General features: G+C 44.8%; 1 protein-coding gene across 1 annotated transcript in view; it reads right to left on the reverse strand.

Moving 5' to 3' along the window:
- LOC122929284 (mucin-3B-like) overlaps nucleotides 1–26,885 on the reverse strand; it is a 55,621-nt gene that overhangs the window by 27,777 nt on the left and 959 nt on the right. The window contains exon 2 of the mRNA XM_044282801.1: nucleotides 26,770–26,826. Coding sequence (XP_044138736.1) covers nucleotides 26,770–26,826 — 57 coding nt within the window. The remainder of the gene's footprint in view (nucleotides 1–26,769; nucleotides 26,827–26,885) is intronic.

Genomic DNA, 26,885 nt, shown 5'->3' on the forward strand with positions numbered 1-26,885 from the left:
CCTCTGAATCAGAAATGGGCTTAGTCAGGAGAGAAGCTTTAGATGAGGATATGGAGGGAAGGTCTAGAGATTGCAAAAATTTGTCGGTAGCCTCAGATAAGTCTCCAGGTGTAGTCCCATCAGGGGATGGCAAATTATATAAGGCCTCATAAAAGGCGCTAAATGCCTTGGCGACTTCTGGAGTGGATTTATGTATTTTGCCTTTGGGGTCTTTAATAGAAGAAACAAAGGAGTCAGAAAACTGCTTCTTGGCAATTGCCGACATCAGTCTGTTTCCTATATCCCCATGTGCATAAGCCTTGAATCGGGAACGTAGGACTAGCTTTGCAGAAGTAACATTCAGTAAATTCTTTAATTTCGTTCTGGCTTCAGTTAGCTCTGCTAGGGTGCTTATAGCTCGCGACTCCTTATGAGAGGATTCTAGACGGGCTATGGTCGCCAATAAGGCATCCAGGGCTTGTGTCCTTTGTTTTTTCACAAAAGCGCCTAAAGCAATAAGTTCCCCCCTCAGGACTACCTTATGGGATTCCCATAGTATGGAAGGGGACGGGGGTGAGTCTGGGGTGTCATTAAACGCGAAAAATTCAGATATAGAGGCTTTGAGTTTACCGGCGTGACTAGGATCTGAGATCAGGGTGTCATTGAGACGCCATAAGCGCTCCTTTCTCTGTGGTCCGGACAGGGAGAAGCTAACAATAACAGGGGCATGATCAGATAATGTTATATTACCTATCCGGGCTCCAGAGACATTACGTATATTCGAACTAGACAGGAAAATATAATCCAATCTGTGGAAAGATAGTTTAGCATGTGAGTAAAATGTATAATCTCGGCCACTGGGGTTCAGGGCCCGCCATACATCTAATACTTTAAGTTTCCTTAAAGAGATTTTCAGCCTTTTCAAGAGCCTGTAAGATACAGAGGGTCTACCCGCCGAGGTGTCCACCGCAGGCTCCAGGGCGACGTTGAAGTCACCCCCCAAAACCAATAACCCCTCCAAGAAGGAGGACAGCATAGCAAGGGTCTGAACGAGCCATGGTATTTGGCCTTTATTGGGAGCGTACAAGTTGGCAAAGGTTACTGGGGACTCGCCCAATAAGCCCCGTACAAAAATGTACCTACCCTTGGGGTCTGCTGAAATAGCCGTGTGTTTGAAGGGGAGACATTTATGCACAGCTATACTAACCCCCCTACTGGCGGAATCATGAGTGCTGTGAAACCACTGGACAAATTTCTTAGGGGGAAGACCAGGAACTTTACCCGTTCTGAAGTGGGTCTCTTGCAAAAAAGCCACAGAGACCTTATCTTTCAGAAGGAGAGATAGTATTTGAGACCTTTTACATGGCTCGTTCAGCCCATGTGCATTTAGTGAAGCGACCACTATAGAGGACATTACTGCATACATTCAGATGAATAAAGGCATAATACGACCATGGAAATACGGAAAGGTAGACAGATGATATGAGCAGGAGGGGGGAAGGAAGGTGGAAGAAACAGAAAAGAACAAAAAATTAATAAGAGAACATTGAACATGTCAAGTTGACAAGTGACTATCTCAGACAAAGCACCCGTCCGAGAAGGGGTTGGTACTTTACTTATCACCAGCCAAGACAGGATTGGACTGGTTAGGGGGCAAGAAAAGTACCTATGGTCTAAACAAAAGAGACCAAAAACAAAAAATGCGTCCAGCATCTTAATCCATCCGGACATTACCCTGCAATGAGGAACAGAATACGTCGACCTAGAGGAAGCGTCCAGTAACAGCAATAAAGCGGCCCAGATCCACATATATAACTTTTGAGAGCATTAAGCCCAAACATGAGATAGGCCGCAAAAATTAAACATTAAAACGTAGAAAACATCTAAAATGTGGAAAATGTAGAAAGGCCAAGTCCGCCTTAAATAACCCGTATACATGGAGGTGAGCGACAGTCATCTCCTTTTCTGGGGAGGTAGAAACAACAGCATGATATGCGTACAAACACCTCTGATCAGGTGGGAGCTCTATCCATCCTGCTGCGGCCCGATCGATCCGATTTGCCCGCAGACGCTGTTTGCCAGGCGGTCACACGAGGTGGTGTGGGAAGGGCGCCATCTTGGTCTGCCGGTAACCATGAGGGGATTTCCATCGGAGGAACGTCCAGGGATCGCCAGACAGATTCCAGGTCAGCAGGAGAACGCACGGTAAGTTGCTTACCATTCCTGGAGATCGCCAGCCCAAAAGGGTACAGCCAACGGAATGGGGTCGAGGTTTTCCTTAGTATTTCCAGGAGAGGCCTGAATAGGCGCCGCTTGGCCAAAGTGGATGGTGCAATGTCCTGGAACATCTGGATCGGGGTATTTTCGTACTCCAGTACCTCCATTTCTCTTTGACTTTTAAGGATGGCTGCGGTATCAACATAGCTCAATAAGCCACATATCACATCACGTGGCGGTTCTTGCGGTTTAGGCCTAGGGCGCAGCGCCCTATGTATGCGTTCCACCACGATTCCCGCCGCTCTATCAGGACCCAGCAGCTTGGAGAACAATTCCCGTGCCACTGTCGGTAAGGCCTCCGCTGCAAACGACTCAGGTAGGCCGCGGATGCGGACATTGCGCCGGCGGCTACGATTTTCTTGATCTTCCAACTTCAGGAAGGCATCGTTTATTAAGGCCTTATGAGACGCCAGTGCCTCCGACACTTCACCTTCGTAGGTCATAATGGCTTCCTGAGTAGCTTCTAGCGCTACCACTCTCTGCCCTAAATGCTTCATGTCGTCCTTAATATCAGACAGATCTTGCTTCAGGGGCGAGAGGGCAGATTCAAGGACCCGGCGCAGGGTCCACTCTGAGAGAGGTGGATCTCTAGGCCTCTTAACCGAGGTATCGGAGCCGCTGCCTGCATCTGATAATTCTCCTGCATCGGAGTCATGTGCAACAGACGCCGCCATGTTAGGGCCTTTCTGCGCGGTGAACCTCGACGTTTTCCTAAGAAACTTCTCCATCTCAGGCTGTCTGGAGCGCAGTGGGGTAGACTCTGAGCTTCCTCTGTTCTTTTCCTTGCCAGGTTTCCCCATAATCAAGCAAATTATAGGCTTATATAGGGCAAATGAGCCGGAATGCTGGAGGAGCTCAAGCTCGTGCGGCCATTCAGCAGCGCTAGGCTCCGCCCCCATAGTAGTTATATTATTGTACATAGGAGCAGTATTATAGTAGTTGTATTCTTGCACATAGGAGGCAGTATTATAGTAGTTATATTATTGTACATAGGAGCAGTATTATAGTAGTTATATTCATGTACATAGGAGCAGTATTATAGTAGTTATATTATTGTACATAGGAGCAGTATTATAGTAGTTATATTCTTGTACATAGGAGCAGTATTATAGTAGTTATATTATTGTACATAGGAGCAGTATTATAGTAGTTATATTCTTTGTCAAATTTCTTTTTATTGGAAAATAATAACATCGGGTGGAAGGATCCGACCCCTTACCACTTTTGCACATACATAGCAACAGCAAGTCACATGAATGCAAATATAAAGCAGACGAATGCAACATATACATGTGAGCACAAGACATTGTACATTGATGCTAACATCACGGTGTTTACAACTCTAAATATACCAGACTAAGCATTACAGAGTAATTTTACCTATTGTAAGATGCTTTCAAGTGCTGTCATGTAAAAGACATATTGTGCAAAAGACGCATTAAACTTTATTTAACAGATATCTGCTAAATGCAGGTTGCGCGGGTCATACCTATCCCTATAGCATCCATCTAGAACAACCTGAGGTACCACTGGAAAGGTGGAGACCTGAACCCAAACAAAGGTAGCATAGAGGGGAGGGGGGGGAGGTGGGGAGGCGGGAAACTTCATTCCCTCAACTTGGAATGAGTTAGGAGGGGAGAGCAGGTGAACAGGCCCTAAGATGGGGCCCTCCTGTACACGCATGTCAACGTTGCTTCCCATTTAAGCTAACTAAGCTAAGCAGTAATTTAGCAAAAGTAATTAAGGTCAAATGGCATTGTGGTGAGACCGCAGGGGGATCCCAGATGATATCAGACTAACTGGCCACGCCAATGCTTGTGGGGTCCATGTCGCCTTGTCTTTCACTACGAAATGCCAGCCAAGGTCCCCAGACTTTTAGATACTTCTCTTGCTGTCTGGCTTCCCAACCAGCCAACTCCTCCAACCTACATATCTGATCCACTTTCTGTTCCCAATGTGGGAGTGTAGGTGGGTCTTCACTGAGCCATTTCTGTGGTATGAGTAGCCTCGCTGCCTGTATCAAATGTGTTGCTAAGTTCCTTTTGGATGGCGTGAAGGACGGTGTGGGAAGCCAGAGAAGCACCAGTTCAGGCGATAACTGAATATTAGTATTCGTTACCTTGTTTATCGTAGCTGATATCTCCTCCCAGTACCGGCGGAGCCTAGGACAGGACCAGAAAATGTGCGTTTGCGTCCTTGACGCCTCCTTACACCTCCAGCACGTGTCAGACTGGCTAAACCCTTTTAAGAACAGCTGTTTAGGGGTCTGATACCACTGGGTTAACACCTTGTATGAGTGCTCTTGCACTTTCACACATCTCGAGAATCCGTGAGAATGAGCATGTATGCGTAATATGTCTGTTTCCGAAAATTCCAAATTGAGCTCTGATGCCCAGGTTTTCAGGTACTGTGGGACCCCTATAGGAGTTTGGACAGTAAGAGCCAGATATAGCTTAGAAATTATCTTGCTAGGGGGAGATTTTAAGAGCAGCAATTTCTCGAACCATGTTGTTTCTGGAGCAGGCTGCCTAGAAGCTAATAATGGCTTGCTAATAGAGTTATATTCTATAGCATCTAAAAAGTTGCTAGAGTGTAAGATGCGGTTCAGAGCGTGCTGTGCAGGGAGAGCCCCTGATGCCCCATCTAAGAACTCTGTAACAGTGTATTTGCGTAGCTTATTCCACACAGGCGACACGGTGTCAGCAATGGGCCTCACAATGAATGGAGCAAGGTCGGCCGGCATCAGTGGTGACAGAGTATGTAATAGGCCTTTGTCCTTGTTCAGTTGTCTGATGACAGCCGCTGTGCCTTTAAGCAACACCTGTGTGTGAAGTGAGGATGAGTTCAGACCCCATAACCCCGATCTCTGTTTTTTGTCAAGCTGAGATATCTCAAGCTCCTTACCCAGGATGGTAGACCAGGGGGCGTGGATATGCAGCCACCTCTTCAGGTGAATGGCCTTATAGTATAGCTGAGCGTCAGGTAGAGCCATACCCCCCTGATTCTTCCTCAGAATCAAGGTGCGATGTGCCAGTCTCGCTCCCCTCCCCCCCCAAAGAAAAGTGCTGAAGAGCCTTCTAATTTGTGTAAAGAAGGAGGAGGGGAGAAAGACAGGCAGCATCTGCATCACATACAGTATCTTGGGCATTATAAACGTTTTTAACAAATTTTTCCGGCCCATCCAGGAAATATACGGAATTGTCAGCGTGTGCAATTGTTGTTGAGCGTCGTTCAGCAGTGCAGCATAGTTCAACTTGAGTCCCCTGATGCCAGGATGATCTCTGATGGCCTGCAACAAAGTCTCCATGACTAAAATGTATAGGGCAGGGGATAGGGGGCAACCCTGCCTCGTCCCGTTCCTGATGGGGAAGGGAGGTGATAAGGTGCCATTAACTCTGATCTGAGCGCTAGGGTCGCCATACAGTGACATGATAGCTCTCTGAAATTGCTCAGGAAAGCCACATTTTTGCAAAGTTTTTATCATGTAGGCCCAGTTCACCCAGTCAAAGGCCTTCTCCGCATCCACACCCAGCAAAACCAGGGGGAGGCGCCTCTCCATCGCTAGCTGAATGGTGGACAGTATTCTGCAGGAGTTGTGACTACCCTCCCTGCCAGGGACGAAGCCTGCCTGTTCAGGGTTAATGAGTTTCGGAAGAAGGGCACTAATTCTAGTTGCTAGTAATTTCGCCCAGACCTTAATGTCAACGTTCAAAAGCGAAATTGGTCTATAGCTGCCACATAACTTAGGGTCTTTACCGGGTTTGGGAAGAATAGTGACCGTGGCCTCCAGGGACTGCTTATGTAGCTGGGAGCCATTCAGGAGCTCATTGCACCAGGCAGCAAGGTGGGGAGCTAGAACCCCCGAGAATTTCTTATAGTATCCCACAGGGAAACCATCGGGGCCTGGGCTTTTCCCCATCGGCATGGAGATTAAAATGCTCATAACTTCCTTCTCCGTTACTGGAGATAAAAGAGATTGACCCTCCTCTTCGCTTAGAGTGGGGAGCTGTAAGTGTTGTAGAAAGTCATCAATCAGGGAAGCCCTATCTACAGTGGACCCTGCAACCTCCTCAGGGAGACCGTACAAGTCCTGGTAAAACTTTTGGAACTCAGTAGCTATATCTGATGTTTTGTGGACAGTGGTACCATCTCTCCTATTAATCCCTGCTATATACATTGAGTCCTTCTTCTGTTTTAGGAGAGAAGACATCAATTTCGTGCCCTTATCTCCATGGGAGTAAAAGCGAAACTGTGAGTATTGGTATGTTTTAGCATAGCATACATTGAGATGATCCGTTAGTTGCTTACGCAGGGTGGCTAGCTGTTCCCTAGCCTCCAGGGCTCTAGAGCGCTTGTGTACAGACTCAATAGCCGCAATTTGCTTAAGTTGGGAATTCAAGTGCTCCTGTCTGTTTCTTTTAACCCTACTGCCCAGCGCAATGAGCTCGCCTCTCATGACCTGTTTATGTGTCTCCCATATTGTAGCAAGTGGCATCCCCTCAGTGGAGTTCTCGGCAAAGAACCACGCCAGTTTTTGGCTAAGATTATCTAAATCTGACTGTTTGTCTAGTAGTGTCTCATTTAGACGCCACTGTTTGATTTGTGTAGGCAACGTGGGAAAGTGGAGTGAAGTTGACACCGGAGCGTGGTCCGAAACTGTGACCGGCTCAATGGTAGATTGCTCCACCCTGTCAGCACAGCTGCCCGAGATCAGGACATAATCCAGCCTCTTATGGGTGTTATGCGGCGCCGAAAAGAAAGTGTAGTCTCTGTCAGCAGGGTGAAGCAACCGCCAGGAGTCCACTAAGTTGACCTCTGCCAGATAGGCACTAACCCTACCTAAAGCCACTTGAGTCAATTGGGAAGAGCCATCAGATGCATCCAATAAAGAATTTAGCGTCATATTAAGATCACCACCTATTAATCTGATTCCTTCAGCAAAGGAGGCAAACGTCTTCAGGGTACTGACAAGCCATTTCGTCTGACCGCGATTGGGGCAGTACAGGCTGGCCAAGGTCACCATCTGTGTGCCTATTGATCCTTTCACAAACACATAGCGTCCTTCTGGGTCATCCTGTATTCAAGATAACTGGAAGGGAACTTTCTTTGAAATAGCAATGCCAACTCCTCTAGCTGCACTGCTGAACGCGCTAATGAACCAGTGCTGGAAGTAGGACTTGGGGAGAGTGGGCACATGTGCTGATTTAAAGTGTAATTCCTGGAGAAAACAGATGTCTGTGTGCGACTTTTTTAACATACGGACAACCCGTGACCTCTTCTGCGGTGTGTTAAATCCTCTGACATTAAAGGAAGTGCACTTAATCAATGCCATGACAAGTATAGACCTATGAGCTGCTAATCGTTCGGGATCATGCGTGCAATCAGGGAAACAAAATGAGATATCCAACCTCAAGAACAACCGGGGAATGGAGAAAATCTCCAACATAGGGGTCGGGTGGCTTGTGCCCAGCGCGCAGCCCAGCAAAGCAAGGCAAAGCGCGAATGGCCCATGCCAGCCTATTGTAAGGCGCTTGCACCAGGGTTGCGCCATTAGGTCCCTGGTGTGTGCCATGCCGATCATAGGCAGGCGGCTATAAGGGGGGGAGTAAGCCAGCCTGTCACATGAGCCATAGCAAACATAACAGCAGATAACGTTCCGTAAAATAGCCTAGACAATATTTTGAATGGCCCGACAGAACCAGGGCCAATCAAAAGACTGACACCCCCTACTGCCCAGCCATTGCTATAGGACAACAGGGTCGAATACAAGCATAATATAAACCTGTGAGTTAAACATGCGGAATCGGATGACATGTAGCCACCACTGCATAGATGGTTGGATTGTATAGCAGTGGTTACGGGTCGCCCATCCGGGCCAACCCGACCCAGTGCTCCACCGCTCACCGACCCACCGACCGAGACAACGTGTAAGTCCCGGAGCCATCAGGTCCTAACTGGTGACCATAAGCAAACTGCAAACAAAGAAGTCACCTGTGGCCGTAGTAAATACTTGCGTTCAAGGCCGAACGATCGATCTGTAGTCGGGCCGCACCGGATCCATGTGCTACCATCCGCGAGTGTTGCAAAGGCCCTAAATCGGGGCAGCAGGCCTTATGGCCTATTGTTGGACTTTCTCTTAGCAGAGGCTTTAGCCCATCTCTGCTCTTCTGGCAAGTCAGGCAAAGGGACTCCTGTGTCAGCCGACGGGAGCCATGATGGTATATCCAGGGGAGCCGTCTGAAGCAGAGCCCACGCCGCTGGTAAGTCCGCCGGTGTGCGGATCGTGCATCTTTTGCCGTCGGTTGCGAAAGTCAATCCAAATGGGAATAGCCACTTGTAGGGCATTTTAACAGCCCTCAGATGATCCGTTAGTGGACGGAGTAACCTTCGCTTATTCAATGTGGAAAGTGCTAGGTCTTGAAATAGGAGGATCTTCGCCCCCTCATAGAGCGGTTCTTTCTGCTCTCTGGCAGCTTTAAGGATCGCCGCCGTGTCCACATACTTTAACAGGCCACAGACCACATCACTCGGTGGGTCTTTGTCCCTCGGTTTCGGCCGAAGTGCTCTGTGGATGCGCTCAATGCAAATTTCGGCCGCTCTGTCTGCACCCAGCAGGCCAGAAAAAATGGCGTTTGCCGCTATAGGTAGTGCCTCGTGTAGCACCTGCTCTGGGAGACCTCGCAGCCGGATATTCTTTCGTCGGCTGCGGTTCTCTTGGTCTTCTATCAGAGCGTAAGCCGTGTCTAAAGAGGTAGCAAGTGCGGCACTGTTGTCGCCCAACGTGTGAGCAAAAATCAGGATGGCCGCCTGTGTGTTCTCCAGCTTTTCCACTCGGTGCCCGATGTGCTTCACGTCGCACTTGATTTCGGTAAGATCTTGAATTACCGGGGCTAGTGCAGATGACAGCGCTTGCTGGATGAACTGGCGCGAAATAGGCGCCGAGGTGGAGGTGCGGGGTCCAGCGTCTAGATCTGATGAAACGCTGTCTACTCCTTCTGCTGTCTGAGGCCAGTACTCGTGCTCAGGCAGCGCCATCTTGGCGGCACTCGCGGCCGGAGGCCTCTTGTTCAGGAATTTATCCATGTCTTGTGGACCTCGGTCCAATCTGGCAGGTTCCGGCTTGTCTCTGGGGATGTATCGTCCCACTTTACCCATTCTGGATAGGCTAGAAAGCGAAATAAACCAGTTTGCTGGCTCACATGGAGAGGAGCTCTCTCACATGCGTCTGGCTTGGCCGGAAGTCAAGCTCCGCCCCCCTAGTAGTTATATTCTTGTACATAGGAGCAGTATTATAGTAGTTATATTCTTGTACAAAGGAGCAGTATTATAGTAGTTATATTCTTGTACATAGGAGCAGTATTATAGTAGTTATATTATTGTACATAGGAGCAGTATTATAGTAGTTATATTCTTGTGCATAGGAGCAGTATTATAGTAGTTATATTATTGTACATAGGAGCAGTATTATAGTAGTTATATTCTTGTGCATAGGAGCAGTATTATAGTAGTTATATTATTGTACATAGGAGCAGTATTATAGTAGTTATATTCTTGTGCATAGGAGCAGTATTATAGTAGTTATATTATTGTACATAGGAGCAGTATTATAGTAGTTATATTCTTGTACATAGGAGCAGTATTATAGTAGTTATATTCTTGTACAGAGGAGCAGTATTATAGTAGTTATATTCTTGTATATAGGAGCAGTATTATAGTAGTTATATTCTTGTACATAGGAGCAGTATTATAGTAGTTATATTCTTGTACATAGGAGCAGTATTATAGTAGTTATATTCTTGTACATAGGAGCAGTATTATAGTAGTTATATTCTTGTACATAGGAGCAGTATTATAGTAGTTATATTCTTGTACATAGGAGCAGTATTATAGTAGTTATATTCCTGTACATAGGAGCAGTATTATAGTAGTTATATTCTTGTACATAGGAGCAGTATTATAGTAGTTATATTATTGTACATAGGAGCAGTATTATAGTAGTTATATTCTTGTACATAGGAGCAGTATTATAGTAGTTATATTCTTGTACATAGGAGGCAGTATTATAGTAGTTATATTCTTGTACATAGGAGCAGTATTATAGTAGTTATATTCTTGTACATAGGAGCAGTATTATAGTAGTTATATTCTTGTACATAGGAGCAGTATTATAGTAGTTATATTCTTGTACATAGGAGCAGTATTATAGTAGTTATATTCTTGTACATAGGAGCAGTATTATAGTAGTTATATTCTTGTACATAGGAGCAGTATTATAGTAGTTATATTCTTGTACATAGGAGCAGTATTATAGTAGTTATATTCTTGTACATAGGAGCAGTATTATAGTAGTTATATTCTTGTACATAGGAGCAGTATTATAGTAGTTATATTCTTGTACATAGGAGCAGTATTATAGTAGTTATATTCTTGTACATAGGAGCAGTATTATAGTAGTTATATTCTTGTACATAGGAGCAGTATTATAGTAGTTATATTCTTGTACATAGGAGCAGTATTATAGTAGTTATATTCTTGTACATAGGAGCAGTATTATAGTAGTTATATTCTTGTACATAGGAGCAGTATTATAGTAGTTATATTCTTGTACATAGGAGCAGTATTATAGTAGTTATATTCTTGTACATAGGAGCAGTATTATAGTAGTTATATTCTTGTACATAGGAGGCAGTATTATAGTAGTTATATTCTTGTACATAGGAGCAGTATTATAGTAGTTATATTCTTGTACATAGGAGCAGTATTATAGTAGTTATATTCTTGTACATAGGAGCAGTATTATAGTAGTTATATTCTTGTACATAGGAGCAGTATTATAGTAGTTATATTCTTGTACATAGGAGCAGTATTATAGTAGTTATATTCTTGTACATAGGAGCAGTATTATAGTAGTTATATTCTTGTACATAGGAGCAGTATTATAGTAGTTATATTCCTTGTACATAGGAGGCAGTATTATAGTAGTTATATTCTTGTACATAGGAGCAGTATTATAGTAGTTATATTCTTGTACATAGGAGCAGTATTATAGTAGTTATATTCTTGTACATAGGAGCAGTATTATAGTAGTTATATTCTTGTACATAGGAGCAGTATTATAGTAGTTATATTCTTGTACATAGGAGCAGTATTATAGTAGTTATATTCTTGTAAATAGGAGACAGTATTATAGTAGTTATATTCTTGTACATAGGAGCAGTATTATAGTAGTTATATTCTTGTACATAGGAGCAGTATTATAGTAGTTATATTCTTGTACATAGGAGCAGTATTATAGTAGTTATATTCTTGTACATAGGAGCAGTATTATAGTAGTTATATTCTTGTACATAGGAGCAGTATTATAGTAGTTATATTCTTGTACATAGGAGCAGTATTATAGTAGTTATATTCTTGTACATAGGAGCAGTATTATAGTAGTTATATTCTTGTACATAGGAGCAGTATTATAGTAGTTATATTCTTGTACATAGGAGCAGTATTATAGTAGTTATATTCTTGTACATAGGAGCAGTATTATAGTAGTTATATTCTTGTACATAGGAGCAGTATTATAGTAGTTATATTCTTGTACATAGGAGCAGTATTATAGTAGTTATATTCTTGTACATAGGAGCAGTATTATAGTAGTTATATTCTTGTACATAGGAGCAGTATTATAGTAGTTATATTCTTGTACATAGGAGCAGTATTATAGTAGTTATATTCTTGTACATAGGAGCAGTATTATAGTAGTTATATTCTTGTACATAGGAGCAGTATTATAGTAGTTATATTCTTGTACATAGGAGCAGTATTATAGTAGTTATATTCTTGTACATAGGAGCAGTATTATAGTAGTTATATTCTTGTACATAGGAGCAGTATTATAGTAGTTATATTCCTGTACATAGGAGCAGTATTATAGTAGTTATATTCTTGTACATAGGAGCAGTATTATAGTAGCTATATTCTTGTACATAGGAGCAGTGTTATAGTAGTTATATTCTTGTACATAGGAGCAGTATTATAGTAGTTATATTCTTGTATATAGGAGCAGTATTATAGTAGTTATATTCTGGTACATAGGAGGCAATTTTTATTAGTATAAACAAACATAACAATACATTCAATCTGAATGAACAGAAACAATGGTCATTTACCAGAAATCATACATATCCAACAGTATAAATAATAATAATGATGATAACTTTAACTTAACAATAGTCCATTGCTGTTAAAGGAGAATAAAGTAAATAAATCAGTAATAAACACAATTCCATTATGAGGATCAGTCCACATCCACCATATGTACCTTCCTCCATAACATCCTGTTTCTCTCCTTTTTCCTACATTCTAAGCTCTTTATCCACCTCAGCTCTGACAGGATCAGGGTCACCGCTTGCCTGTGATGGAACGGCTCGCTATGTACGGACACTTTCGTTCTAGTATGCCAGTGGTAGTATTTGATGACTGTAATAATCAGGTACATGGTCCCCCGGTCAATGTCAGGTATACTGGTTGGTACCCCATAGATAATATCAGGGTATGTAAGACGCCGCAGTCTGGGGATCTTTAACCTAGATGATACCTCCTGCCATATTTTCTGCCCTTCCTCGCACTCGGATATAAAATGTGCCATTGTCTCCTCCTGTTGACATCCTAAGGGACACTTACGCTCTGAGACACTCAGATGTTTTAGATTCCCCTTAACATAAAGCTTTCCCTGCAAGGACAGCCAGGCTATGTCAAAAAATTTTGCAGGGAGCCTGACTCCATTAAGAAACCTCAGACTTTCTTTTAAGGTTACGGTTATACAGTCTTTTAATGCGGGCTGTATATAAAAGAAAGTCCTACATATGGTCAGGTACAGCTCTTTCCTGGTCTTACTCTCAATACACCCTTTATCAATCCGCCAGTTTCTCAAGCACCGGAGACCATAGTTCAGGTACTGGGGGAGGAAGCCACGAGTAAACCGACCCCTCTTGAGACTGCCGCCTCGCACCCAAGACTCTGCAAAAGGCAATATCCAGTCCCTGACACTGTTCACCCACAGGGAGCTGTTCTCTGAGTCCAGGTCACCAAAATTGACTTTTAGGAACAAGGAGTCAAAGAACACCCTTGGATTTAACATATCCAGCCCACCCTCTCTCCTCTGCAGGTAGGTGATCCCTCTTTTTACTGGGTTTAACCTGTTCCCCCAAAGAAGCTGGAAGAACAGGCTAAAGAGCCTAGCCGAGAAAGATTCTGGCAAAGGAAAAACGACAGAGATATACAAGAAGACAGGGACCAGGTAAGTCTTCAGCATTTTAACCCTTTCTCTATAGGTCAGCCTCCAGTTCTTCCATCGCTGAACCTTTGCATTTCCGGTTTCCAACTTCTCCTCCCAATTTATCCTGGCGTTATCGTCCCTCCCAAATTTAACCCCTAAGATCTTAATATAGGTGGAGGCTTTCGCAAATTGTGGCAGGTCAAAGTCTGGATCAGAATCCAGTGTCCAGAAAACTTGACTCTTCTCAAGGTTGACCAGAGACCCTGAGGCCTCCGAGTAGCTTCTGATGGCTGCCGACAACATCTGCACCTCACGAGGCTCAGATATCACCACAGTCACATCATCCGCGTAGGCGACAACACTCAGAGGCAAGCAGTGGGGGACCGGCACCCCCTGAAAATCACACTCCTGCAGCGACCTCAGGAACGGGTCTAAGGCAAACACATACAGCAGTGGACTCAACGGGCAACCCTGTCTCACCCCTGCCGCAACCCTGAACGTGCCACCCTGCCAACCATTGACCAGAGGAAAGCTCTCTGCCTCTCTGTACAAGGTTTTCAGCCAATCAATAAATTGTCCCGGAATACCGTACTTTGACAAAGTGGCCCATAGATACTCGTGGTCTACTCTGTCGAAGGCTTTAGCCTGGTCAAGACCAACAACATATCTCCCACACCTCAGAGCTTTACATCTCTCAAACATCTCCCTTATCGAGATGACTGCTCCAGAGATGTTCCGCCCTTTCACTGTGCCGAACTGACAGCCTGCCAACAGTGCCCGGGACAAACAGACTAATCTAGAGAAAAGGATTTTTGCCAGAATTTTCCTGTCGACATTCAAGAGGGCAATCGGCCTCCAGTTCTTGATGTCACTAGGCTCCTTACCTTTAGAAAGCAGAATTAGCGATGACACCCTCATGGACGGAGGCATCAGGTGATTTTCTAGACAATTTTTATAGACGTCCACGAGGATTGGAGCCAAGTGGTCTCTGAATTTCTTATAGAATTCTGCAGTAATACCGTCCGGACCTGGTGCCTTCTTCAGATGTAATTTATCAATGGCCACTTTAACTTCCTCCACCGTTAATTCTGCTGTTAAAGGAGAGAAGTCCAAATCATGAGTATCAGGGCCTGGAGTTGCCTCCAAGAATTGTGTCATCTTCTCTTTATCCAAAACCTTCTTCTGAAATAAGTCAGTATAGTAAGATCTCACCACCCCCAGGATACCCTCCCGAGATTCCTGCAAAACACCCTGGGAGTCAGTGAGACCTGTGACCACCTTGTTTACTACACGCTCCCGGCAGTTCTCAAAGGGATCAGGTGACCCTAAGGAACCATAATCTCGTTCCAGAACCAGGGAGGTGTACCTGCTGTACTGATACTGCCTTATATCAGATTTCAGTCGGTTTATCTTTTGTTGGTCCCCCCCATCTGCCGAATACAGTGACTCCAATTCTTTCCGCAGCTTGAGATACTGGCTGTACTTACTCTTCCCCTTCTTAAATGACAGTCTCCTCAAGAGGGATCTGATCTCCTCCTTGACGTCCTCCCACCAGTCAGCCATGCTATCATAAAAGTCCACTCTCTCTAGTTGTTGCTGAAAAAGAAAGTGGACACAATCCTGGACATAAGGATCCTCCAGGAGACTGGAGTTAAGTCTCCATAGCCCTCTACCAACATCTGGACGCTTCATGGATCCCAAACAGAATGACAAGGCCAAGTGATCAGAGAAAGGGACAATTTTCTCACACATCCCACTAACCACTTCTGTAGGGTTTACAAAAGCCATATCAATGCGACTTCTTCTGTCAGCACAGGAGTATGTAAATTTTGGCTTCCTACCACCCTGTATGAACACATCGCTGAGGCCTGCCTGCTGGATCATGCTATTTAGGACCTTGGAGTCCCTGGTCACTGCTCGGCCAGAGGATCTGTCACCCGATGTCCTAGTGACATTGAAATCTCCAGCCAACACCACTGGGACAGAGGTAAAAAGATACGGCTTAACCTCGTTAAATAACTGGACCCTTTCCGCCACTGACTGTGGACCATAGATATTAATGAGCCGGAGTCGTCTACCATGGATTGTGACCTCCAGGACCAGACATCGACCCATAATAACTTCTGTCAGTCTATGTATAGTCACATCATTGGTGGTGAACAATATAGCAACCCCGGCATAAGGCTCCACAGCCAGTGACCAGAAAGAAGGACCAGACCTCCATTCCCTCTCAGCCTCACGTAGAAGTCCTGATGTGGTCAGACGCGTCTCCTGTAAGAAGATGACATCTGCATCAATAGATCCCAGGTGGTCATACACTATGTGCCTTGTCTTTCTTACTTTAATACTATTGACATTGCTGGAAAGCACTTTTAAAGAGAACCCGGCCATCATTACACAACACAAAAGAAAGAGCAGCGAGGTAATACCCATCATCATAGGTCGGAGTTGCCCTGCTTACCACCAGTCTCCATGTCTGATTCTACCTGGGACTCTACAGCATAGGGTTTCCTTTTGGTCGGAGGATCCTCAGTGTCCCCTTCACATTCATCATCTATTTTCTTCAGTTCTCTCTCATAATCTCCCTCAGATTCTGACAGTACTTCATACCTATTTGATATGACCATAACCTCTGCCCCCTTATGGACTTTCTTCCTGACACTCTCGGCCATGCTGTACTCAGGCTTACGGGAGGACTTGTCTTTTTTCCTCCTCTTGTTGCTCTTACTTTCCTCAAATACTGCTGGCGATGAAGAAGAGGCTACCTCTGACTGTTGCTGGCCCTCAGGGACAACCTCCATACTCCCCTGTGCAGTATCTGGGACCTCATGTTCTGGAGCTGCAGTACCTGATCCCTGCTGGACTTCTTGTGTGGTCAGAATTGACCCTGACATTAAGGCCTCCTCCTCTACAGCATCTGCCTCTAACAATTCCTCATCAGGAAGCTCCTTACAGACATTGTGCCATGCGTCCGGACAATCTCTGTGAGGGTGACCCATCGCACCACATAGATTACATCTGATGTTCTGACAATTTGCACTTATGTGACCGACCTCACTGCACAGATTGCACTTGACCACAGTGCACACACTCGCGACATGACCGGCTCTGCCACATTTAAAACACTTCCTGGGCTGACCTGGGTAGAAGCAGACGCCTTTCTCTCTCCCAATGAAGAAGGAGTTTGGTAGATGCCACGTGACATTATTATGCTGGCGCAGCTTCACCAAAACCTTCCACCCTCCAGTCCAGATACCATCATCATCTCGGTTCTTGGTGAGATCAGAGACCATGTCACAGTGTCTCCTGAGCCACACCACAATGTCCTGGGGAGGGACGGCTTCATTCCAGAAGATGATATTAACAGTGACGGTATCTGGCTTGGATATTGGAATAAAAATAAATTTACTCCAATCGTCAGTGTCCCTGAACCTAGGGAAATTAGCCCAAAATCTATCCAGATTAGACATGACCTTAAAGCTGATGTCATAGCCCTGTCTATCTGGTAGATTAATGACTGCCAAGATGTCCGCTGGCACAAACCCCATCTGGCGACACAGGAGTTCTCGGACCACAAGTCTCCGATCTGGGAGGTCTTCTTTGGCGCCTCGATGTTTAAACCTCACTACATTCCTCCTTTTAAAGGCCTGACCTGTATAGTGAGCGCCGGAGGACAAAGATGGAGCACCACGGCTCCAGGCATTACTGGGGGGGACCTGGCGGGGTTCAGGGCCCTGACTTATTGGGGGGGTGTCTGCACTAGGGGGGTTACTCACACCTTCTGTGCTCGAGGGTAAAGGTGGAAAATCGCCCTCATTACTCTGTGGAGATTCCTCCAGCTCGTCCACCTCTATGCCATCCTCAGATATCTCCCATACAGACTGTACATTTCCCCCAGACACTGACCCCTCAGGTACATGTCCACCATCACCCCCAGCCTCTGCCCCAGCAGTAGAGATCTGCTCTGCCACCCCATCACCTGGATGTACGGATAGATGTCCATTGTCCTGCTGCACTGTGCCTCTTGGGACTTGTAGTGCTGGTGTCTGAGGTCCATGTGTCTCCTCAGGGATAGCTCAGTTATATTCTTGTACATAGGAGCAGTATTATAGTAGTTATATTCTTGTACATAGGAGCAGTATTATAGTAGTTATATTCCTGTACATAGGAGCAGTATTATAGTAGTTATATTCTTGTACATAGGAGCAGTATTATAGTAGCTATATTCTTGTACATAGGAGCAGTGTTATAGTAGTTATATTCTTGTACATAGGAGCAGTATTATAGTAGTTATATTCTTGTATATAGGAGCAGTATTATAGTAGTTATATTCTGGTACATAGGAGGCAGTATTATAGTAGTTATATTCTTGTACATAGGAGCAGTATTATAGTAGTTATATTCTTGTACATAGGAGCAGTATTATAGTAGTTATATTCTTGTACATAGGAGCAGTATTATAGTAGTTATATTCTTGTACATACGAGCAGTATTATAGTAGTTATATTCTTGTACATAGGAGCAGTATTATAGTAGTTATATTCTTGTACATAGGAGCAGTATTATAGTAGTTATATTCTTGTACATACGAGCAGTATTATAGTATTTATATTCTTGTACATAGGAGCAGTATTATAGTAGTTATATTCTTGTACATAGGAGCAGTATTATAGTAGTTATATTCTTGTACATAGGAGCAGTATTATAGTAGTTATATTCTTTGTCAAATTTCTTTTTATTGAGCAAAAATGACATCAAAGGAAAATGACAACAAAGGAAAGGATCCAACCCCTCTCCACAATGCACATTCAGTACATATAAATGAAGCATACATAGACATGTAATATCATTAAGTACATACATTCGGGTTTACAATCATGACATACGTGATGCAAAGTGCTAGGCAGGCGTCCTGTGCTAACAGTCTCGCATGTAGAAAGTCTCCCTACCTATCAGGGTGATATGTGCAAAAAAGGTACCTCTTTTAATCAAGTGCATACAGAATGGTTATAGCAATTACTTGTTTATATTTGTCTCCTGGTAACTAAGCGAGCCTAAACCATTTACACTTAGATGTAAGCGAAGGCTATGAACAGGACCAGGATTCAGGAGTGGCATGAAGAGAAAAGGAGGGGGGGGGAAGATCACGATCCCGCAACTGGGGATGGGGGGGGGGAACAGAACAAGTAGGCCCTATGTAGGGGGCCCTCCTGGACTCGCATGTCTCAATTGCTTTCTGTTGGAACTATACCTTAGGAGTACTCTAGTAGGCGGTACCACTGTCTGGCAGACTAAACTGAGCTCAGAAGCGGGTGACAAGCATTGCACAGACACCTTATCCCTAACCCACGACTCTCTACACTCGACTCCTAAATGTCAGCCAAGGGGTCCAAATTTTGAGATAATTCTCATGCCGTCTGGCTTCCCACCCAGCCAGCTCCTCCAATCTGCACAACTGGTCCACCTTCACCTCCCAGTGCGATAGTGATGGCGGATCCTCACTAAGCCATTTCTGTGGAATAAGTAGCCTCGCTGCCTGTATCAAGTGTGTAGGCAGATTTCGTTTAGAAGGAAACAAGGCCGGTGTGGGAAGCCAGAGAAGCACTAGTTCTGGGGTCAGCTGGATGCGGGTGTTCATGACTTTGTCTATCGCAGCTGAGACCCCATCCCAGTACGGGCGAAGTTTTGGGCAAGCCCAAAATATGTGGGTTTGCGATCCAGTCGCTTCTTTGCACCTCCAGCACAGGTCAGAAGTACTGAGGCCCTTGGTGAAAAGTTGCTTAGGTGTCTGGTACCACTGGGTCAGCGTCTTGTATGAGTGCTCCTGCACCCTCACGCATCTCGAGAAGCCATGTGAGTGTGCGTGTATGCGCAGAATGTCTGTTTCAGAGAAGTCCAGTCCTAATTCCGTGGCCCAAGTCGTTAAATAGTATGGGATCCCTATAGGGGCTTGTACATTAAGTGCTAAGTACAACTTGGAGATCACTTTACTAGGGGGAGAGTCCAGCTGCAGTAGCTTCTCAAACCAAGTAGCGTCTACTGTGCCCTGTCTACTATCCAGCAATGGTTTACTAACAGAGTTAAGTTCAATAGTATCTAGAAAGTTACTAGAAGACAGAACGCGGAGAATGGGGTGCTGTTCCTGAAGGGCACCAGAAGCCCCGTCCAAGAATTCAGTGATGGTGTATTTGTGTAGTTTGCTCCACGCCGGCGATGTATTGTCTGCAGTGGGTCTGGCAATGAAAGGGGCAAGGTCAGCTGGCATCAGTGGTGACGGTGTATGAAGCAAGCTGCCGTCCTTATTCAGTTGTTTAATGACGGCCACTGTACCTTTAAGTAGAACATGTGAGTGAAGCGAAGAAGAGTTCAGGCCCCACAACCCCGCTCTCTGTTTCCTATCCAGCTGGGAGATTTCAAGCTCTTTACCCAAAATGTGTGACCAGGGGGCGTGTAAGTGTAGCCACCTCTTCAGGTGTATGGCCTTATAATATAGCTGGGCGTCAGGTAGAGCCATGCCCCCTTGGGCCTTCCTCAGGATCAGTATGCGATGTGCCAGTCTCGCTCCCCTCCCCCCCCAAAGAAATATGCTAAAAAGCCTTCTGATTTGTGTGAAGAAGGAAGAGGGGAGAAAGACAGGCAGCATCTGCATGGTGTACAATAACTTAGGCATAATGAATGCCTTCAACAAATTCTTCCGACCCATCCATGAGACATACGGGATTCACAATGTGTGCAGCTGTTGCTGAATATCTTTCAGTAACGAAGTGTAGTTTAATGGAAATATTTTATCTAATTTGCAAGGAATCTTGGTACCCAGGTAGGACAGGTGAGAGGTTTGCCATAGGAAAGGCGTTTTGGATTTGAGTGAGTGGATCTGCTTGGCGGGTGTAGACACATTCATGGCCTCTGACTTAGTATAATTTACTTTAAAGTTGGACACCCGTCCATATTGCTCAAACAAGGACAACAGATGCGGGAAGGCCTCGACCGGGTTGGAAACCATAACCAGAAGGTCATCGGCGTAAGCTGCGTTAAGGTATTCAATGGGGCTATTCTCCAACTTAAGACCTCTAATACCGGGATGTTCCCTAATAGCCTGAAGCAAGGTTTCCATTACAAGAATGTACAAGGCAGGTGATAAGGGACAACCCTGCCTCGTCCCATTCCGTATAGGGAAGGAAGGTGAGAGGGTACCATTCACTCTAATCCTAGCGCTTGGTTCACCATATAATGACATGATAGCTCTTTGAAACTGTTGGGGGAAGCCAAACTTTTGCAGGGTACTTGTCATATAGGCCCAATTCACCCGGTCAAAGGCCTTCTCCGCATCTATACCAAGCAGAACCAGAGGGATGCGTTTGTTTATCGCTAGCTGTATAGCGGATATAATTCTACAAGAGTTATGACTGCCTTCCCTACCAGGTACAAAACCCGCCTGTTCGGGGTTTATGAGTTTCGGCAGAAGGACACTTAACCGAGTTGCCAGGAGTTTCGCCCAGACCTTAACGTCCACGTTCAAGAGTGAGATTGGTCTATAGCTGCCACACAATTTTGGATCCTTTCCTGGCTTAGGGAGTATAGTGACTGTGGCCTCGAGGGATTGCCTAGGCAGGCTAGATCCGTTCATGAGCTCATTGCACCAGGCAGCCATGTAAGGAGTAAGGGTACCTGCAAATTTTTTAAAATATCCCACTGGGAAGCCATCGGGACCTGGGCTCTTCCCTAGTGGCATAGAACCCAGAATGCCAGTGATCTCTTTTTCTGTTACAGGGGAGAGTAGCGCTTGGCCTTCCTCCTTTGTCAAGGATGGAAGATGAAGGTGCTGCAGAAAGTTATCTATCAGTGTGTTCCTATCCGTAGTAGACCCAGGTACTTCATCAGAGAGACCATAGAGGCCGCGGTAGAATTTCTGAAATTCGTCTGCTATATCTGACGTTTTATGCACGGTAGTACCATCAGTCCTGTTGATTCCCGCTATGTACATCGATTCCTTTTTTTGCTTAAGAAGTGAGGACATGAGTTTCGTACCCTTGTCCCCATGGGAATAAAAGCGAAATTGTGAATATTGGTATGTTTTAGCATACCCAACGTTCAAGAGGTCTGTCAGCTGCTTACGCAACATGGTCAGCTGCTCTTGGGCCAACTGGGCTCTAGAACGTTTATGCACAGATTCAATAGCTGCAATCTTTTTAAGTAGAGAGTTCAAATGCTCCTGTCTGTCCTTTTTAACTTTACTGCCTAGTGCAATGAGCTCGCCCCTCATGACCTGCTTGTGTGTCTCCCAGACAGTTGTGAGTGGCATACCTTCTGTACAGTTCTCCTGAAAGAACCATGTCATTTTCTGGGTGAGATTGTCTAGATCCGCTTTTTTATCCAAAAGTGTTTCATTTAACCGCCATTGTCTGGCATGCGTTGGCAGAGTTGGGAACTGGAGGGAGGCAGTCACTGGTGCATGGTCAGAGACCACTATGGATTCAATGGTAGATCGCTCCACCCTGTCAGCACAGCTACCCGAGATCAGGACATAGTCCAGCCTCTTATGAGTGTTATGCGGGGCTGAAAAGAAAGTATAGTCTTTTTCGGCAGGGTGGAGCAACCTCCATGCGTCCACTAAGTTGGCATCAGCCAAATATGTGTTAACCCGTCCCAAGGCCGCCTGAGTCAATTGAGACGTGCCATCAGACGCGTCTATCAAGGGGTTAAGAGTCATATTGAGATCGCCTCCTATTAACCTGATACCTTCCGCAAAAGATGTGAATGTTTTCAGGGTATTAATGAGCCATTTCGTCTGGCCACGGTTAGGGGCATATAGACTGGCAAGGGTCACTACCTGGGTACCAATTGTGCCCTTAACAAATACATATCGCCCGTCCGGATCAGTTTGTGTGCAATTCAATTGGAAAGGGACTCTCCGCGATATGGCAATACCCACCCCCCTTGCTGCCCTACAGTACTCGCTAGTAAACCAGTGCTGGAAGTAATTTTTGGGAAGGGTGGGAACGTGCGCTGACTTAAAGTGCAATTCTTGCAGGAAACAGACATCTGTGTGTAATTTCCTCATCATGCGGATTACCTGTGACCTCTTCTGTGGGGTGTTGAACCCCCTAACATTAAATGAAGTACATTTAATTGATGCCATTGTACCGACTAGATGAGTACCATCTAGTGCGACCAGGGAAACATGGTAGAACAGTAACCAGTAACAATAACCAGATAATGGAGTAAATCTCCAACATAATGATCGGACGACTTGTGCCCAATGCGCAGCCCATCAGAAGGAGGCAAAGCGCGAATGGCCCAAGCCAGCCGTATTGAAGGCGCTCGCACCAGGATTGCGCCTGAAAATCCCTGGTGGTCAGTGTCTGACGGTGGGGGGGAGGGAGCCGTTCAGTCTCCCACGCCATAGCAAACAGATTCAATATAAAACGAATAGCTTAATAACCTAGCTATCAATCTAATGGTCAAGCTAACCCAAGGGCTCTTTAGTAGGCCCCAACCGATCTTACCCCCTTACCTCAGCAAGGAAGTAATGCAACCAGTCATATTAACCGCTGTTAATCCCTGTATGGGGAGATCGTGGCCCACATAGGGCTGCCTGTGGTGTAGTTGCGCACCCTATCAATGGTACAGGGGGTGGCACTGCACAGAAATGTACCGTGAACCCCACAGCCGAGTCGGAACACCCAGGAGCTGCACAACCGCCACCCAGCACACAATTGCATCCCATCCTGGGCTCCGCAACCCGGGGTAACGGCTGTACACCTCCCTATCAATATTAAACAAACAGGCATATATAGTGCAGAATATACTTGCATAACCAGACGTTGAAAGTGTCCATGACACAAGTTGGCCCGAGCTCTCTGGGTCAGGCAGCCGCCCTCAGTCAGCAAGATGAACGCGGTAAATCAGGCTTACTAATCAGGGCCTGTTGTTAAATCTTCTCTTCGCGGCCGCTTTGATCCACCTCTGCTCCGATGGCAATTCAGGCAGTGGGACTCCCGTGTCTGCAGACGGGAGCCATGACGGGATGTCCAGGGGGGTTGTCTGCAGCAGAGTCCATGCCGCTGGTAGGTCCGCTGGGGTGCGGATTGTGCACCTTTTCCCCTCAGATGAGAAGGTCAATCCAAATGGGAAGAGCCACTTGTAGGGAAGCTTGATAGCCCTCAGATGGTCCATGAGCGGCCTCAGGGTTCTCCGCTTGGCTAACGTCAGGAGAAACAGGAGAACTTTGGCTCCTTCATAGAGCGGTTCTTTCTGCTCCCTGGCGGCCTTAAGGATCGCCGCTGTGTCGGTGTACCGAAGGAGACCACAGACTACGTCTCTCGGCGGGTCAGTGTCCTTCGGCTTCGGCCTTAATGCTCTGTGGATGCGTTCCACGCAGACTTCTGCGGCCCTGTCGGCGCCCAATAGGTTGGAGAATATGGCGGCTGCCGCTTCCGGAAGTGCTTCATGCGGTACTAGCTCTGGGAGACCCCGCAGCCTGATATTTTTCCTCCGACTGCGGTTCTCCTGGTCTTCTATCAGAGCAAACGCAGTGTCCAGTGAGGAGGCAAGCGCTGTGCTATTATCACCCAGCGTCTGGGCAAAAGTTAATATGGCCTCTTGTGTGTGCTCCAATTTCTCCACCCGGTGCCCAATGTGCTTTACGTCGCTCTTGATTTCATTCAAATCTTGAATCACCGGAGCTAACGCTGAGGTCAGGGCTTGCTGTATGAATTGGCGCGAGATGGGCGCTGAGGAGTAATCCCGGGACCCAGCGTCTATTTCTGAGGAGACGCCGTCCGTTCCCTCTGCGTCCTGTAGCCAGGCCTCATGTTCCGGCGGCGCCATCTTGGCAGCACTCGCGGCTGGAAGCTTCTTATTCAGAAATTTGTCCATTTCTTGTGGACCGCGGTCCAATCTGTGGGGTTCAGGCTTGTCTCTGGGTATATACCGACCCACTTTGCCCATTCTTTCCGAGCTAGATAGCGATATTAACTTGTTTGCTGGCTCACATGGAGAGGAGCTCTCTCACATGCGTCTGGCTTGGCCGGAAGTCAAGCTCCGCCCCCTAGTAGTTATATTCTTGTACATAGGAGCAGTATTATAGTAGTTCTATTCTTGTACATAGGAGCAGTATTATAGTAGTTATATTCTTGTAAATAGGAGCAGTATTATAGTAGTTATATTCTTGTACATAGGAGCAGTATTATAGTAGCTATATTCTTATACATAGGACCAGTATTATAGTAGTTATATTCTTGTACATAGGAGGCAGTATTATAGTAGTTATATTCTTGTACATAGGAGCAGTATAATAGTAGTTATATTCTTGTACATAGGAGTAGTATTATAGTAGTTATATTCTTGTACATAGGAGGCAGTATTATAGTAGTTATATTCTTGTACATAGGAGCAGTATTATAGTAGTTATATTCTTGTTCTTAGGAGCAGTATTATAGTAGTTATATTCTTGTACATAGGAGACAGTATTATAGTAGTTATATTCCTGTATATAGCAGTATTATAGTAGTTATATTCTTATACATAGGAGCAGTATTATAGTAGTTTTATTCTTGTTCTTAGGAGCAGTATTATAGTAGTTATATTCTTGTACATAGGAGACAGTATTATAGTAGTTATATTCCTGTATATAGCAGTATTATAGTAGTTATATTCTTGTACATAGGAGCAGTATTATAGTAGTTATATTCTTATACATAGGAGCAGTATTATAGTAGTTATATTCTTGTACATAGGAGCAGTATTATAGCAGTTATATTCTTGTACATAGGAGCAGTATTATAGTAGTTATATTCTTGTACATAGGGGCAGTATTATAGTAGTTATATTCTTGTTCTTAGGAGCAGTATTATAGTAGTTATAGTCTTGTACATAGGAGACAGTATTATGCTTGTTATATCCTTGTGAATGGAGGTCTTTAATATAGTAGTTTTATTGCAAAAATATGCTTTTAGAAAAGTAGGTTATTTCAATGTATTTGCTTTAAAAAATAAAAACATTTGTGGTCATTTAGCAAACTGATGTAAAGTAGAACTGATTTAGTTTCCCTTAGTGAGGCGGCGCGTTTATCACATCTGTATTTAATACATAGGGTGTACAAGACCCCAGTATTTTTGCATAAAATAGGCTATAGAGATAGCCCGGCCTGTCCGAAGTGTGGAAGTATGGAGGCTGATCTATTGCACATGCTGTGGACTTGCTCATCACTGACGTCTTATTGGAAAGCAGTACTACACCTGGTGAACAAGGTGTACAGTGCTAATCTTAAGTTGGATCCCAAACTGTGTGTATTAGGCTTGGTACCGGATAATAATTTACAATCTGTTATAACTACTGGTATAGGAAGAATGCTATATCAAGCTAGGAAAACATTGGCAGCAAAGTGGATCCAATCCATACCTCCTGACATATCAGAATATATTGCTAGATTAAATATAGTAATTCGCTTAGAAAGAGGAGTATATCAGAAAAGGAAATGTCTATCCAAATTTGAAGCAATCTGGGGCAGCTGGATCGATAATTCTGGGTGTTGCAGCTCCTGGTTGGCGCTTACAAGGAGTTTTTCTATATAAGGTTAATGCAGCGAGGATGGAGGATACATAGGATATTGGGTGGCAGCAGGTGTGTGGTGTATATACAGATGCTTGTTGGTGAATGGGTTACCTGACATTGAAGTGAGGCTGTATGGGAAGATGGCTGCTGGATTGTGATGTCTTATGAAATATCGGGGATTGGAACTTGATGGTGGAAGATGGTTTACTGAGGGGTATTGTGGTGCCGACACCCCGGGAATGTTGGAATAACAGAGGTGACTATATATGTGTCCTGCCTTATTGGGAATGGGAGGGGGGTGGGTTATGGGTCTTTTTGTTCATGGAAAATATTAGTATTCGTGCTAGATATGTTTTGATATCTGTGCTTCTTTGACGATTTATGTCATGTCTTTCGTGGATATGCGTAATATAATGTATATGGTATATATATTATATGCGATAGATACGGTATAGGTCTGCGACCTGAAAGAACTGTCATGTTGATGTGATAGAACATGTCTAAAAAAATGTTAATAAAGAAACATCTGATTTTAAAAAAAAAGAACTGATTTAGTTGCCCATAGCAACTAGTCAGATTCTACCTTTTATTTTTGACAGATCCTTTGAAAAATGAAAGGTGGAATCTGATTGGTTGCTATCGGCACTTTTTGATAGAATATTCTGTAATACTAATTCATATTTTGTTACCTTTTACATCCATTTGATCACTGATAACTGCTCGGCTCAAATTGAAACATAGGATTCCTGTTGGTGAAAGTAAGAATATACTGTAATCATCAGGGTTGAATTGTGATGTTTTGCTT

The sequence above is a fragment of the Bufo gargarizans genome, chromosome 2 (genome assembly GCF_014858855.1).
Source record: "Bufo gargarizans isolate SCDJY-AF-19 chromosome 2, ASM1485885v1, whole genome shotgun sequence".
Classification (NCBI taxonomy): domain Eukaryota; kingdom Metazoa; phylum Chordata; class Amphibia; order Anura; family Bufonidae; genus Bufo; species Bufo gargarizans.